Raw genomic sequence first — 13,796 nt, forward strand, 5'->3', positions numbered from 1 at the left:
AGTTCGGGTTCCGCCGACTCCGCGGGTCACGTGGCGGGCCTGCCGCCGAGCGCGCGAGTGGACGGGTCGTGGACGGTCGTGGGAGCGGCGGCGCGGGACCGAGGCATACGGGTCCGCGTTCCGGTAGGGGAGACGGGCTCGGGTTCGCGGGCCTGGGGCGCGCTCGCCTCGCCGCCGGGCCGAGGGGTGGTGGGCTTTGAGCGGAGACCCACGCGCGCGAGCGGCCGCTCTCTGCAGCGCGATTTCTCTGCGGGAGCATTGTCGGTTAAAGAACAGCCCCTCGCCTCGCCCCATCATCCTCACAGCTCAGCGTCTCCCCTCCCTCCCTCCCCGCCCCCCCCATTTTACAGATAAAGCGAGGCCCGGAGAGGGGCACCCCACGTGGCAGAACCCGTCTGCGGCCGAACCCCAGCCCTCCAAGCCCGCGCTCCCCAGGCCGCGACGTGGTTCTCGCCTCTGGGTGCTCCCTGGGGCCCCGCGGGGGAGCGCTTGCACCTGCTGTTTGCACCCCGTCGCCAAACAAGCACCGCACTGTTAGGGCTCTTGGCCTGGGGCCCGTGCTTCGAAGTTCTGGGAGTTAACGTGACCCTTGGTCAGCCAAGGCTTGTGCGGGTGTGTGCCGGGACTGGAAACACCACTTGAGGATCTTGTGGGATCGCATCGTAGATTTTCTTACATAAGGGAGCATGCACAGTTTCTACTTAGCGTGGTGTTCTGGGGGAAAGCTTTGGAATGAGAGGTGAACCAGAAGTCAGACGCTGCCTCCTAGGACCCTGGGCGCTTAGCTCTCTGAGTTTATTGCCTGCAGCTTGTCGCTGTGTCAGGAGACGCCCGGCTTCTGTGTGGTGATGACCCAGGTCACGTTGGTGGCACAGGGGAGGTGATACAGGTGACTCTTTCCCCTGGCTCTTGAGGGTCCTGCCATGTGTCCCTGAAGTCCTGCACAGTGACCCTGGAGAAGTAGAACTAGACAGCACCGTAGTGACAGGGATGCCGCCGTAAGCTGTGTTGGACTCAGCAGGTGGCTCTGGATGGCTGTGGCTTTAGGACCGCAAGCTTCCTTAATAGCAATAATAATTAATGTTTTAATAAGAGTTAATACTTTGAATACTTTGCCTCCTCTCTTTTATTATTTTTTTGTAATTCACTTTATTTAGTAGGTAAAAAGACACACAGACACACACACACACAGGAGATCTTCCATCCACTGGCCCACAGTGGTTGGCCCTGGGCCGTGGCAAAGCTGGGACCTAAGTCCTTGAGCCATCACCTGCTGCATCCCAGCAGGAAGCTAGAATTGGAAGCGGACACAGGACCTGAACCCAGGTGGCCTGATAGGAGATGCAGGTATCCCAAGCGGCGTCTTGTTAACTGCCCAGCACTGTTCTGAGTGCTCTGGGCCTGGTGGCTTGTTGAATTCCTCCAGCAGCTTGAGGGCTGTGGCGATCCCCGAGACCAAGACACAGAGGTGCCGGCACCTGGGCTTGCATGGTGGTAAGCGGCAGAGCAGGATTCGAACCCGGACTCCGTGGCATCACCACGGCCCTCCCTCACTGCAGGGAAGAGGGGGAATTGGAGGTGGCCAGTGCCAGGCACTTGCTCTGTCACATAAGGAGACCCGATCCTCTCTGATTGGGTTTCTCTGGTCGTCAGTTTCGGATTTCACAGATGGATTGAGAAACAGCTTCAATCAGGGTTTTCTAGGGAACAGTTTGAGACTTGTAAAATATGCAGTGTAAAGACAAAAAAAAAAACACATCCATTCTGCCCTGGGGCTGGCGTTGTGGTGCAGCAGGTTAAGCCACGTTGCCACACCACATCTCATCTGGGAGCACGGTTGCAGGTTTGAGCCCCAAGTTGTTCTGCTTCTGCTCCAGCTCCCTGCTAATGCCCCTGGGAAAGCAGCAGAAGATGCCCCACTGCTTGGGTCCCTCCCACCCAGGCGGGAGACCCCGTTGGAGTTCCTGACTCTGGCCTGGCCCAGCCCCGGCTGTTGGCAGCCGTTTGGGGAATGAACCAGCAGATGGAAGATCTCTCACTTTCACTCTCCGTCACTCTGCCTTTTAAAAGGTTGTCTGTTCTGACCTTGGGTTACCCTTGGACCTTGCAATCCCATCTCCTGTAACTCTGGTGTTTTCCCCAGGCTTCAGCCACGTGAGCCTGGGCTCTGACCTTGAGGAAGTCAAATTTCTTCCTCTCTTAGGGCTTTGCACTTGGTATTGCTCTGCCGGGGTTGCTGTCACTCCAAACCTCATGGACTTGGCCCCTTCTCACTGCTCAGGTATCAGCTCCGACACTTGGCATGGCAGTCTGAAGTGGCCCTCCCACCCGTTTAGGGTCCTCATAGCAGACAATACCAGCTGAAGCTATCTTGAGTATTTCTTTTTTAAAGATTTATTTATTTAAAAGGCAGAATTATAGTGAGAGAAATCTTCCCCCTGCTGGTTTACTCCCCAAATGGCTGCAACGGCTGGGTTGGGCCAGGCCAAAACCAGGAACCTGAAACTCCATCAGGGTCTGCCATGTGGTCAGCAGGGGCCCAAGCACTTGGGCCATCTTCTGCTGCTGTCCCAGGCACAATTGCAGGGAGCTGGATCAGAAGTGGAGCAGCAGGGACTTGAACCTGCAGCCATATAGGATGCTGATGTTGTAGGCGATGGCTCAACCCACTATGCCACAATGCTGGCCCCTGTGTATTTCTTGTTTATGTCTATCAGCTGTTTCTCACAAGAGCAGGGCCTCCTGCTGACACCTGCATTCCTGGTGCCTAGCTCTGTGCTGGGACACAGTGGATACTCAATAAGTAGTTGTTGGGGCAGGCGCTGTGGCGCAGAAGGGGAGGCTGCCACTTGCTAAGTCCACATCCCATTTGGAGTGCCAGTTTCAGTCCCTGCTGGTCCACTTCCAATCCAGCTTCCTGCTAGTGCACCTGGGAAGGCAGTAGAGGATGGCCCAAGTGCTTGAGCCCCTGCTACAGTGTGGGAGGCATTTGGGGTAGTGAACAAGCAGATAGCTCACCTGTTCTCTCTCTCTCTCTCTCTCTCTCTCTCTCTCTGTGTCACTGTGCCTTTCAAGTAGATGAAAATAAATAAGTAAACATTTGAAAAATAAACATGAATGAATGGTAGGCTAATAGCAGAGGAATAAAGTTCTTAAATATTAAAAGCTTATTTTGAAATAAACAGAATTACCAGAAGATTCAGCATTTCTACTGGGTATTAATCAGCATTTCCACTTCTGGGTATGTACTCAAAAGAGCTAACAGCAGAGGGAGTGGGTATTTAGCCCAGCAGTTCAGACGCCCAAATCCCACATCTGAGTGCCTGGGTTCAGTTTTTAGCTCTGACTTCCAACTCCAGCTCTCTGCTAACGCACACCAGAGACGCAGCAGTGATGGCTCAAGTGATAGGGCTCCTGCCATCCCCATGGGAGACCTGGATTGAGTTCCTGGCGCTGAGCTTGGACTCAACCCAGCCCTGGCCATTGTGGGCATTTAGGGAGTGAACAAGTGTATAGGAGCTGTTTGTCTATCTGTGTGTGTGTCTGTCTCTCTCTTTCTCTCTGACTACCTCTTAAATAATGTAGATCTGTATCTATTTATGGGAGAGAAGAGGGAGAGGGAGAGAATGTGCATATGTATTGTGGCACAGGGCATGCATAAGCTGCTGGGGTTTTGAGTTCTGTCTCTGATTCCAATCCAGCTTCCTGCTAATGTGCACTTTTAGCCTAAGTACTTGGGTCCTTGCCACCCACATGGGAAACCCAGATGAAGTTTTGTGTTTTTTTTTTAAATATTTATTTATTTATTTGAAAGGCAGAGATACAGAGAGGGAAGGAGAGAGAGATCTTCCATCCGCTGGTTCACTCCCCAAATGGCAGCAACAGTTGGGGTTGGGTCAGGCTGAAGCCAGGAGCCAGGAGCTTCTTCCAGGCCTCCCACGTGGGTGCAGAGGCCCAAGCACTTGGGCCATCTTCTACTGCTTTCCCAGGCCACAGCAGAGAGCTGGATCGGAAGAGGAACAGCTGGGACTTGAACCAGCGCTCATATGGGCTGCCAGCACTGTAGGCAGCGGCTTTACCTGCTATGCCACAGTACCGGCTAGCGTCTTAACCACCATGCCAAACATCAGCCCCTAAACTGTTGATTTCTTTTGGACGTTGTCCCATAAAGTTTTTACGAAGCATCAGTGATTTCACTGTTCTCTCCCCCAAGCTTAACCACAAATCTGCTCTTCTTGCTTTAATTGTAGCAGAAATTGTGTCGCTCTACTGGGGGCTTTTTCCAAACCGACGTCCTAGCCTTCTTACTGCCTCAAACTGGATCCTGTCCAGACGTGGTAGAACACGCTAGTGCGAGTTTACTTTTGGGGCCCAAAGTGTTTGAAACCCATGCGTACTAGTTTTTCTTATAATACACATTCCATGAACGTCTTGAGGACCAGCATATGTTCCGTAGCCCGCCTCCAGACTTCAAGAAAAGATGCTGGCCCGTGTGTCTTCTCTAAATACAGCCCTGGCTAAGAGTATTTTCCCTTTGCAGCCTAACAGGTGTATGTGTAGTCGCAGGACCCTGGTCTTGTGCCAAGTCAGAATTCCCCAGGGTGTGGTAGGTGCACTTGACATGAGACAAAACATCTGGAACTTGTTGTTTGAATGACAGGAAAGTGCGGGGTTCCTAAGGCTGTGGATTTGGTGAGTTCTTTGATCCCCAAAGGCATCGGGCACAAGGTGGAAGGCCCCAGGTGGTGAGTCCCATGACGGCCACGGCCAGGAGCTGAGCGAGGTCCTACGGGCACCTCTCACTCGGGGGCCGGGGTACAGCTGTGGCTCAAGTTAGTATCTTGGGTCAGGAAAAAGTGAGGGCAAAGGGGCAGTGAGTGTTTTGGCAGAAATGATCTCGGTGAGTCCCCGCGGCGGGAGGCAGGGGCTTGTCTCCCTGGGCAGGGTGGGGCTGCAGGCCCCTTCACCCAGCTGAACTCCACCTGCCCGACAGGAAGGGTCTCCAAATGGACTTTAGTTGTTTGGCGATTAAGAAATGTCCCCTGGGTGTTCCTGGTCACCCGCAAAAACTTTCTAACCTTGAGCAGTTAATATTTAAAGAAATGTTTCCCTTTGGAATTCAAGGGTCAACCGGCCTGTTGGGGCCATCGTGCTGGTTTATGGGGCTGGGTGTCACCCGCCAGACTGGACAGGGAGATGCAGGAAGCCTCGTGCCCATCCCCCACGCTCCTCCACGCCCCTCCCCTTCAGGCCCCTATGTGGGCCCAAGTGTTACTTTGCATTTTTTTTTTTTTTTTGGTTTTGGTTTTTTGACAGGCAGAGTGGACAGTGAGAGAGAGAGACAGAGAGAAAGGTCTTCCTTTGCCGTTGGTTCACCCTCCAATGGCCGCCGCGGCCGGCGCGCTGCGGCCGGCGCACCGCGCTGATCCGATGGCAGGAGCCAGGAGCCAGGTGCTTTTCCTGGTCTCCCATGGGGTGCAGGGCCCAAGCACCTGGGCCATCCTCCACTGCACTCCCGGGCCACAGCAGAGAGCTGGCCTGGAAGAGGGGCAACCGGGACAGAATCCGGCGCCCCGACCGGGACTAGAACCCGGTGTGCCGGCGCCGCTAGGTGGAGGATTAGCCTAGTGAGCCGCGGCACTGGCCCGTTACTTTGCATTTTTGCAGGTGTGGGCATAGCATATTTATTTTAATTTATTTGTCTGAGTGAGAGAGAACCCTCTGTCCTCTCTCAAATGCCTGCAGCGGCTGGGGACTGAATCCCAGAGCTGGGAATTCAGTCCAGGGTCCCGCGTGGGTGTCAGGAAACCAACTGCTTGAGCCATCCCCGCTGGAGCTGAAGCTGGGTGTCGAGCCCAGGCACTCCTATGTGGGACATGGGTGTCCTAACTTCAGCCTTTGTGGGTTTTTTTTGGTAAAATTTATTTATTTATTTGAAAGAGAGAGGGAGAGAAATCCCCCATCTACTGGTTCACTCCCCAAATAGCTACAACGGCCAGGGCTCAGTCAAGCCAAAGCCGGGAGCCAGGAGCTTCTTCCCTGTCTCCCTTGTGGGTGCAGGGGCCCAAGCACTTGGCCCATCTTCTGCTGCCTTTCCAGGTGCGTTAGCAGGGAGCTGGACCGGAAGTGGAGCAGCCAGGACTCAAAGTGGTGCCCATATGGGATGCTGGTGCCACAGCACCAGCCCCAACTTCAGGCTTCTTACTCTAGGCCTTCTAACTCCAAAATGTGGATGTATTTCTTCAAATGATGCTGTGTTTGTGTTAAAATCACAGCTACTGGCCAACGCTGTGGTGTAGTAGGCTATGCCTCTGCCTGTGGCACTGCCATCCCATATGGACGCCAGTTCAAGTCCCAGCTGCTCCACTTCCGATCCAGCTCTCTGCTGTGGCCTGGGAAAGCAGGAGAAGATGGCCCAAGTGCTTGGGCCCCTGCACCTGCGTGGGAGACCTGGAAGAAGCTCCTGGCTCCTGGCTTTGGATCAGCCCAGCTCTGGCCATTTAGGGAGTGAACCAATGGATAGAAGACCTCTCTCTCTCTGTCTCTCTGTGTCTGTCAGTCTGTCTGTCTGTCTCTCTCTCTCTGTAACTTTGCCTCAAATAAATAAATCACTTAAAAGAAAATCATGGCTACTTACAAAGCCCCAGCCAGGAGTGTCCTGGTTGGAGATAGCTGACTGCGCCCTTCTGCTAGCTCTGCCTGAGATAAGGGATGGTTGCTGTGACAGGGGACGGGGAGCCTGCTTGTGGCGATAGTTAGGTTTATCTGGCATATCATGCCGTGCGCGTATCCCGCAGTCCGGGCTGTCTCCTCTGGCCGACTCCCTTGCAGTGTAGACGTTCTTTCCACACCAGGCCTCCTGCCCACCGCTCCCTGGGCGGCGCCCCTTCCTCTCTGCCCCGCCCCTTCCTCTCTGCCCCGCCCCTTCCTCTCTGCCCTGCCCCTTCCTCTCTGCCCCACACAGCCCTGCACCTGCCTCTTCACCTTATCCTTGTCCCCAGGCGTCCTGGGCGCTTGCTTCCTTGTGGCCCAGCCTCCCCCAGAGGACGCCACGTGCAGCCAGGATGCCGGTCCGATTGGTCACTTGCTGTTGTCCGACCTCCGCAGTTGAGAAGGAACCAGGAGTTCCACGCGGTGGTTCCGCATTCGAATTTGCTCCGTCCTACAAGGCGATCCTGGGGGAAGAGGTTCCTCCGGCAACTCGGCAGGACGCAGAGGCTGTGATCAGCTCTGTCTGGATGTAACCTGGGCTTACGTGTGTCTTTCCTGCTTTTTGTGAAGGTGGCCTTGAACCAGCGTGATGGCGACCGCAGTCAATGGGGCCCCCAGGGACGCTGCCCTGTGGTCCTCACACGAACAGATGCTGGCCCAGCCCCTGAAGGACAGCGACGCAGAGGTGAGTGGGGCAGGGTCGTCACGGAGGTTTCTAAATCTGAGCTTCGTCTTTCTTTGACCTATTTATTTGAAAGGCAGAGAGAGACAGACAGACAGACACAGATCTGGTTGTTTCCCCCAAAAGGTCATGACAGCCAGGGCTGGGCCAGGCCAAAGCCAGGAGCCAGGAACTCCATCCAGGTTGGAAGCAGAATAGCAGGGGCTCGAACCGGCACTCCAGTATGGGATGCAGGCCTCACAGGTGGCGGCTCAACCCGCCATGCCACAACGCCAGCCCTGACATCTGAGGCCTTTGTTTAACTCTGTAGTTTGGGGGCCTGTGTTGTGGCGCAGCAAATCAAGTGGGCTGCCTGCAATGCCAGTGTCCTATATGAATGCTTGTTCGAGTCCCGGCTGTTCTACTTCCAATCCAGCTCCCTGTTAATGTGCCTGGGAAAGCAGTGGAAGATGGCCCGAGTGCTTAGGTCCCTGCCACACACATGTGGAATGTCTGGCTCCTGGCTTCGGCCTGGCCCAGCCCTGGCTGTTGAGGCCATTTGGTTAAAGAACCAGTAGATGGGGGGCCTGGCGCCATGGCTCACTTGGCTAATCCTCCACCTGCGGCGCCGGCATCCCATATGGGCACCGGGTTCTAGTCCTAGCTGCTCCTCTAACAGTCCAGCTCTCTGCTGTGGCCTGGGAGGGCAGTGGAGGATGGCCCAAGTGCTTGGGTCCCTGCACCTGCATGGGAGACCAGGAGGAAGCACCTGGCTCCTGGCTTCGGATCGGTGCAGCGCCGGCCGTAGCAGCCATTTTTGGGGTGAACCAACAGAAGGAAGACCTTTCTCTCTCTCTCTCTCTCTCTCTCTCACTGTCTGTAACTCTACCTGTCGAATAAATAAATTAAAAAAAATTTAAAAAGAAAAAAAAGAAGAACCAGTAGATGGAAGGTGTCTCTCTTTCTCCCCACCTTCATGTAACTCTGCCTTTTGAATAAATGAATAGATCTCAAACCCTGAACTCACTGACACAGCCACCCCAGTTCTCTCCAGACTCCCCAGCCCTCAGCGCCCACTGATCTCGTTTCTGTTTCTGGATTTGCTGAAGTACCATTTTTTTTTTTTTTTAAGATTTATTTAGTTGAGGGCAGAGTTACAGACAGACAGAGAGACAAAGAGAGATCTTCCATCTGCTGGTTTACTCCCCAAATGGTGACAATGGCTAGAGCTGGGCTGACCTGAAGCCAGAAGCTTCCTCCGGGTCTCCCAGGCGGGTGCAGGGGCCCAAGCACATGGGCCATCCTCCACTGCTTTCCCAGGCCACAGCAGAGAGCTGGATCAGAAATGGAGCTGCCAGGTCTCGAGCAGGCACCCATATGGGATGCTGGCACTAGAAGCAGCAGCTTTACCTGCTACACCGCAGCGCTGGCCCTGAGCTTTTCACCATAAATGCCTGGTGCCTGCTTTCTCCTAAGGTTTACGACATCATCAAGAAGGAGAGCAACCGGCAGAGGGTCGGCCTGGAGCTGATCGCCTCGGAGAACTTCGCCAGCCGTGCGGTTTTGGAAGCCCTGGGCTCCTGCTTAAATAACAAATACTCAGAGGGCTACCCCGGCCAGAGGTGAGTGGGTGAACTGAACTGCCCGGCACCCGGGCGCCGTCTGAGGGTCGGCGGTGAGTGTTAGGAAAGCCAAGCTCACCCCAAGTCCCCGGCTGTCTCAGAGCTCCCAGCATTTCTAGCTGCTCTTATGAGGGTGTTTCGGTGGCTTCCCTGTCTTTCCCCCCAACTTGATGAGTACAGGGATTCCCACCTGTGGAGAGGTGAGCCAGGTTGTTTCCTGGGCTCTGTGAGCTGTGAAAAACATCACTGCCGGCCCTAGCAGTGGTGGGTAAGGCTGCCACCTGCAGTGCCGGCGTCCCATATGGGCACTGGTTTGAGTCCCGGCTGCTCCACTTCCGATCCAGCTCTCTGCTATGGCCTGGGAAAGCAGTAGAAGATGGCCCAAGTCCTTGGGCCCCTGCACCACATGGGAGACCTGGAGGAAGCTCCTGGCTCCTGGCTTCGGATTGGATCAGCCCAGCTCTGGCCGTTGCAGCCATCTGGGGAGTAAACCAGCAAATGGAAGACTTTCTCTCTCTCTCTCTCTCTCTCTCTCTCTCTCTCTCTCTCTGCCTTCGTATAACTTTGCCTTTCAAATAAATAAATATTAAAAGAGCCACTGCCTTTTGGGGACATCCATTAGTCTCAGTAGCATTTCTGCTCTGCTGAGCTCTGACAGACAAGGGTAGTGGCCACCAAGGGGTAAGTGAGGGTCACTTGAAGACCGTGGTCCTGAACCCCTGGCCCAGAGCTGATTCCTGTGCACAGCCCGAGTGGCCAGGACTGAAGCTGGGAAACTGCTTGTGTTTGCTGAGTGCTTGCTATGTGTCAGTGCCATCAGTCCTGAGCGCTCCGTGTTCCGTATTCCGTTTACTCTGTACTTATGTGTTTATTCATTCAAAAGGCGGAGTGATAGCTTCCGTCTGCTGGTCTCCCGTGGGGGGCAGGAGCTCAAGTACTCTGGGCCCTCACCTGCCCCTCCCAGGCGCATTGGCAAGAAGCTGGATCAGAAACAGAGTGGAAAGGACTGTCCCAGGCCCTCGGATGTAGAATGTGGGGGTCCCAGGTGGAGGCTTAACCCGGGCTAGCACAACACCTGGCCCAAAGTTAGTATTTGAAAACAGTATCAGTCTAATAATGACTTTGCCTGATACAAACCTAGAAACAAAATTCCTGGCTTTTATTTTTACATCATATTGAGATGTAATTAATCTATTTAAGGGAGTGTATGATTCAATGGAAACCCCTTCTTTTTATTGTTGCAAAATTTCCGCTTTTTTTTTTTAAGATTTACTTTTTTATTTGAAAGGCAGAGTTTCACAGAGAAAAGGAGCGAGTGAGCGAGCGAGCGAGAGAGCGCGAGCTTCCATTTGCTTCTTCACTCCCCAAATGGCTGCAAAGGCCAGGGAGAGAGAGAGAGAGAGAGAGAGAGAGAGAGAGAGAGAGAGAGAGAGAGAGCGCGTGTGTGTGTGTGAGCGCTTCCATTTGCTGCTTCACTCCCCAATGGCTGCAAAGGCCAGGGCTGGTTCAGGTCAAAGCCGGGAGCCTGGAACTCCATTTGGGTCTCCCACCTGAGCGGCAGGGGCCCAAGCATTTGGGATCTTCTGCTGCCTTCCCAGGCACATTAGTGGGGAACTCGATCCGAAGTGGAGCAGCTGGGACTTGAGCCAGCACTCGCATGGGAGGCCGGCCTGCAAGCAGTGGCTTAACCCACTGTGCCACAGCAACCTGCCTCCGCGTTTAACCATTTCTAAGTGGGGTTGGACCTTGAAGATTTTATGCTAATAGAAATAAGCCATTCACAAGAAGGCAAATGGATGTGTGTATGACTCTTAAAAAAAAAAGTCTGCACCAGAACAAGCCTACCTCTGAATTCCGCTTTCCACGACCTTCCTGAGGCTCGCTCCCACTGCCTGGTCCCGCTCCCAGGAAGCGTGTGTAGCGGGTTACCCCTAGAAACAGGAAGCAGTCTGCCGGGGCCCGGGTGCAGACAGAATTTCGGCTTTGTCGGAGGAGGGAGTTCCGCAGGCCTGTGTGACAGCGTGCGTTCAGCCTGTGCTCATGGTGGCTCCCGGGCCATGTTCTCTGCCGCAGCGAGATAAACATTGATAAATACACGTGCATATTCTACCTGTGAAAGCTTGGTGTGTTCGAAGTGCGACAACTTTCTAGCTTGAGGCATTCTGATTATTGTTAGCTCACAGATCATCAAGGTGGTAAATTTGGCAAGGAATTAGGAAAAGTAGATTTTATTAGCAATGCAAAAAAATAAAAATAAGTTCATTTTTCACTTCCCCGGCCCAGCCTTCGACAGCCACCTGGTCCTCTGTGTCTCTCGCTTCTCTGGGGACCCTCGTAAGTGGAGCCCACGGCTTGTTTGAGGGACTCATCCCAGAGCTTTCTCTGCCGCTGGATCCCTCCTGTGACCGCTGTGGGCCACTTCCCTTGGCTTCGGTTCTTCCGTGACCTCCGGCCCCTTTGTGGGGTGTGTAGGGATTTCTTTCCTTTCTGAATCTGGACCCCCCCACCACCACCACCGATTTTCCTAGGCGCTCTGCTCACTGCTCGGCTGGCTCAGTCTACCGGATACCCACGGCGTTCACGGACCGACAGCGCATCGTGTCTCCCTCTGTTCCCTTGTCCCTGTCCTGAGCTGCCTGGGCCTGCTCCAGGCACGGCGCTGAGTCCGGCCTCTCCCTGTCCCCACCAGGTATTATGGCGGCACTGAGCATATCGATGAGCTGGAGACGCTGTGTCAGAAGCGGGCGCTGCAGGCCTACGGCCTGGACCCACAGTGCTGGGGCGTCAACGTGCAGCCCTACTCAGGTGACTGCCGCGTGGGACAGGCCTCGGGGTCACGGTCGCCCACGGGGGTCCCCAGGGCTCTCGGGCTCCCAGCTCTGGCGGTCCCCTGCCCCTGAACTTCCCCTCTGCTCATTCCCAGGTGGGACTGGTGCGGGGTTGGGGGTGGGGAGGAGATACATCCTGGGGCTCAGAGAAGGCAGGTGCCCCCCGGGGCGTCGCGGGTACGAGTGACCGTGGCACCCTCGCTCTGCTTGTTTCAGGCTCCCCCGCCAACTTCGCCGTGTACACGGCCCTGGTGGAGCCCCATGGGCGCATCATGGGTCTGGACCTGCCCGACGGGGGCCACCTGACCCACGGGTTCATGACGGACAAGAAGAAGATCTCGGCTACGTCCATCTTCTTTGAATCCATGGCCTACAAGGTGAGACAGGGCACGGCTGCCCTGGGCCCGCCCCCACCTCAGGCCACTCCTCGTTGCCCTGCCCTGGCAACCCCAGGCTCTTGGGGTCTGCTGGGGGCAGAGCAGGCGGAGGGCTGGGGGGCTGAGCAGAGGCCACCGGGACACAGGCGAAGGAGGCAGCGACTCGGGGGTTTGGACACAGCAGAGGTGGTGGCCTCTCCAGGACGCTGGCCGCAGCCCTCAGCGAGGGCCGTCCTAGCTCAGGGCCCCTGCAGAGCAGTGGGATCCCTGGCACAGGCGCTGACAGCAACAGCCCTGGATTCCACATCCGGGCCCTCTGTACCCCACTGTTGCACCCGCCACCCAGGGCTGGCCCCATCTGGCCACGCCAGTGTCAGCGAGGGGGCCGGGACCTTGGAGCCGGGGACCCAGGCAAACGTTTCTCACCTGGGCACGCCAGCCGTATAAACGGTGACTCGGAAGATGCCCGTGAGGTGCCTGGGCTGGGCGGGTGGGAAAGTCACCTGTGCCTTTTCCTCCTGTCCGGTGTTGTGATCCTTCCAGTAGCCACGTTCTTTGTCAAGGGCGTTGTCCCGGGTTACTCTCACAGTCGCCACCACAAGGGGCAGAAAGGTTGAGAAGCTGGGTCTGTTTACACTGGGCTAACTGTCAAACACACAACTTCCTCCTCTGATACAACTGACCAGGGCTGTGCGTGGGCACCCATGTCTGCGTGCACATGGTTGTCTGTTCTGAGAACCCAGCCCACGTCTCAGTTCTTCTCATTTCACCCAGGCCCTGTTATGTGCAAGGACTTTCGTTTCCATCCATGGACAGTCTAGATGTTTCCAGTCTCAAAGCTGCTCGCTGGCCTCGAGCTGGACTTTTTTTTTTTTTTTTTTTTTTGACAGGCAGAGTGGACAGTGAGAGAGAGAGACAGAGAGAGAAAGGTCTTCCTTTTTGCCGTTGGTTCACCCTCCAATGGCCGCCGCTGCAGCCGGCGCACCGCGCTGATCCTGGCAGGAGCCAGGAGCCAGGTGCTTTTCCTGGTCTCCCATGGGGTGCAGGGCCCAAGCACCTGGGCCATCCTCCACTGCACTCCCTGGCCATAGCAGAGAGCTGGCCTGGAAGAGGGGCAACCGGGACAGAATCCGGCGCCCCAACCGGGACTCGAACCCGGTGTGCCGGCGCCGCAAGGTGGAGGATTAGCCTATTGAGCCACGGCGCCGGCTCATTTTTTTTTTTTTTTTTAAGATTTATTTTATTTATTTTTTATCAGAGTGACAGAGACACACAGACACAGAGAGAGATCTTCCATCTGCTAGTTCAGTCTCCAAAGGGCCAAGTGGCCAAGGCTGGGCCAAGCCAAAGCCAAGAGCTTGGAGCCCCATCCAGGTCCCCCACATGGGTAGCAGGGGCCCGAGCACTTGGGCCGTCTGTTGCTGCTTTCCCAGGTGCATTAGCAGGGATCTGGGTCGGAAGCAGAGAGGCTGGGACTTGAACAAGTGCTCATATGGGATGCCAGCGTCACAGGTTGTGGCCAGTTCCTGCTATTTTTTTCACTATTGAGCGAATGGTGGCAAGGTGTTCCTTACACCTGAGGCGTGGGAGCCTGGTG

The 13,796-nt window shown here is 55.3% G+C and overlaps 1 protein-coding gene across 1 annotated transcript in view; it reads left to right on the top strand.

Annotated features, from left to right (window-relative positions):
* The window catches only part of SHMT1 (serine hydroxymethyltransferase 1), a gene marked incomplete at its 5' end in the record, with an annotated part of 23,923 nt that continues 10,127 nt past the window's right edge, over positions 1 to 13,796 (top strand). Inside the window, 5 exon segments of the mRNA NM_001101717.1 lie at positions 1 to 123; positions 7,282 to 7,396; positions 8,849 to 8,994; positions 11,684 to 11,799; positions 12,039 to 12,199. Coding sequence (NP_001095187.1) covers positions 7,301 to 7,396; positions 8,849 to 8,994; positions 11,684 to 11,799; positions 12,039 to 12,199 — 519 coding nt within the window.

The sequence above is a fragment of the Oryctolagus cuniculus genome, chromosome 17 (genome assembly GCF_051225735.1).
Source record: "Oryctolagus cuniculus isolate XC-2025 breed Fujian yellow rabbit chromosome 17, ASM5122573v1, whole genome shotgun sequence".
Classification (NCBI taxonomy): domain Eukaryota; kingdom Metazoa; phylum Chordata; class Mammalia; order Lagomorpha; family Leporidae; genus Oryctolagus; species Oryctolagus cuniculus.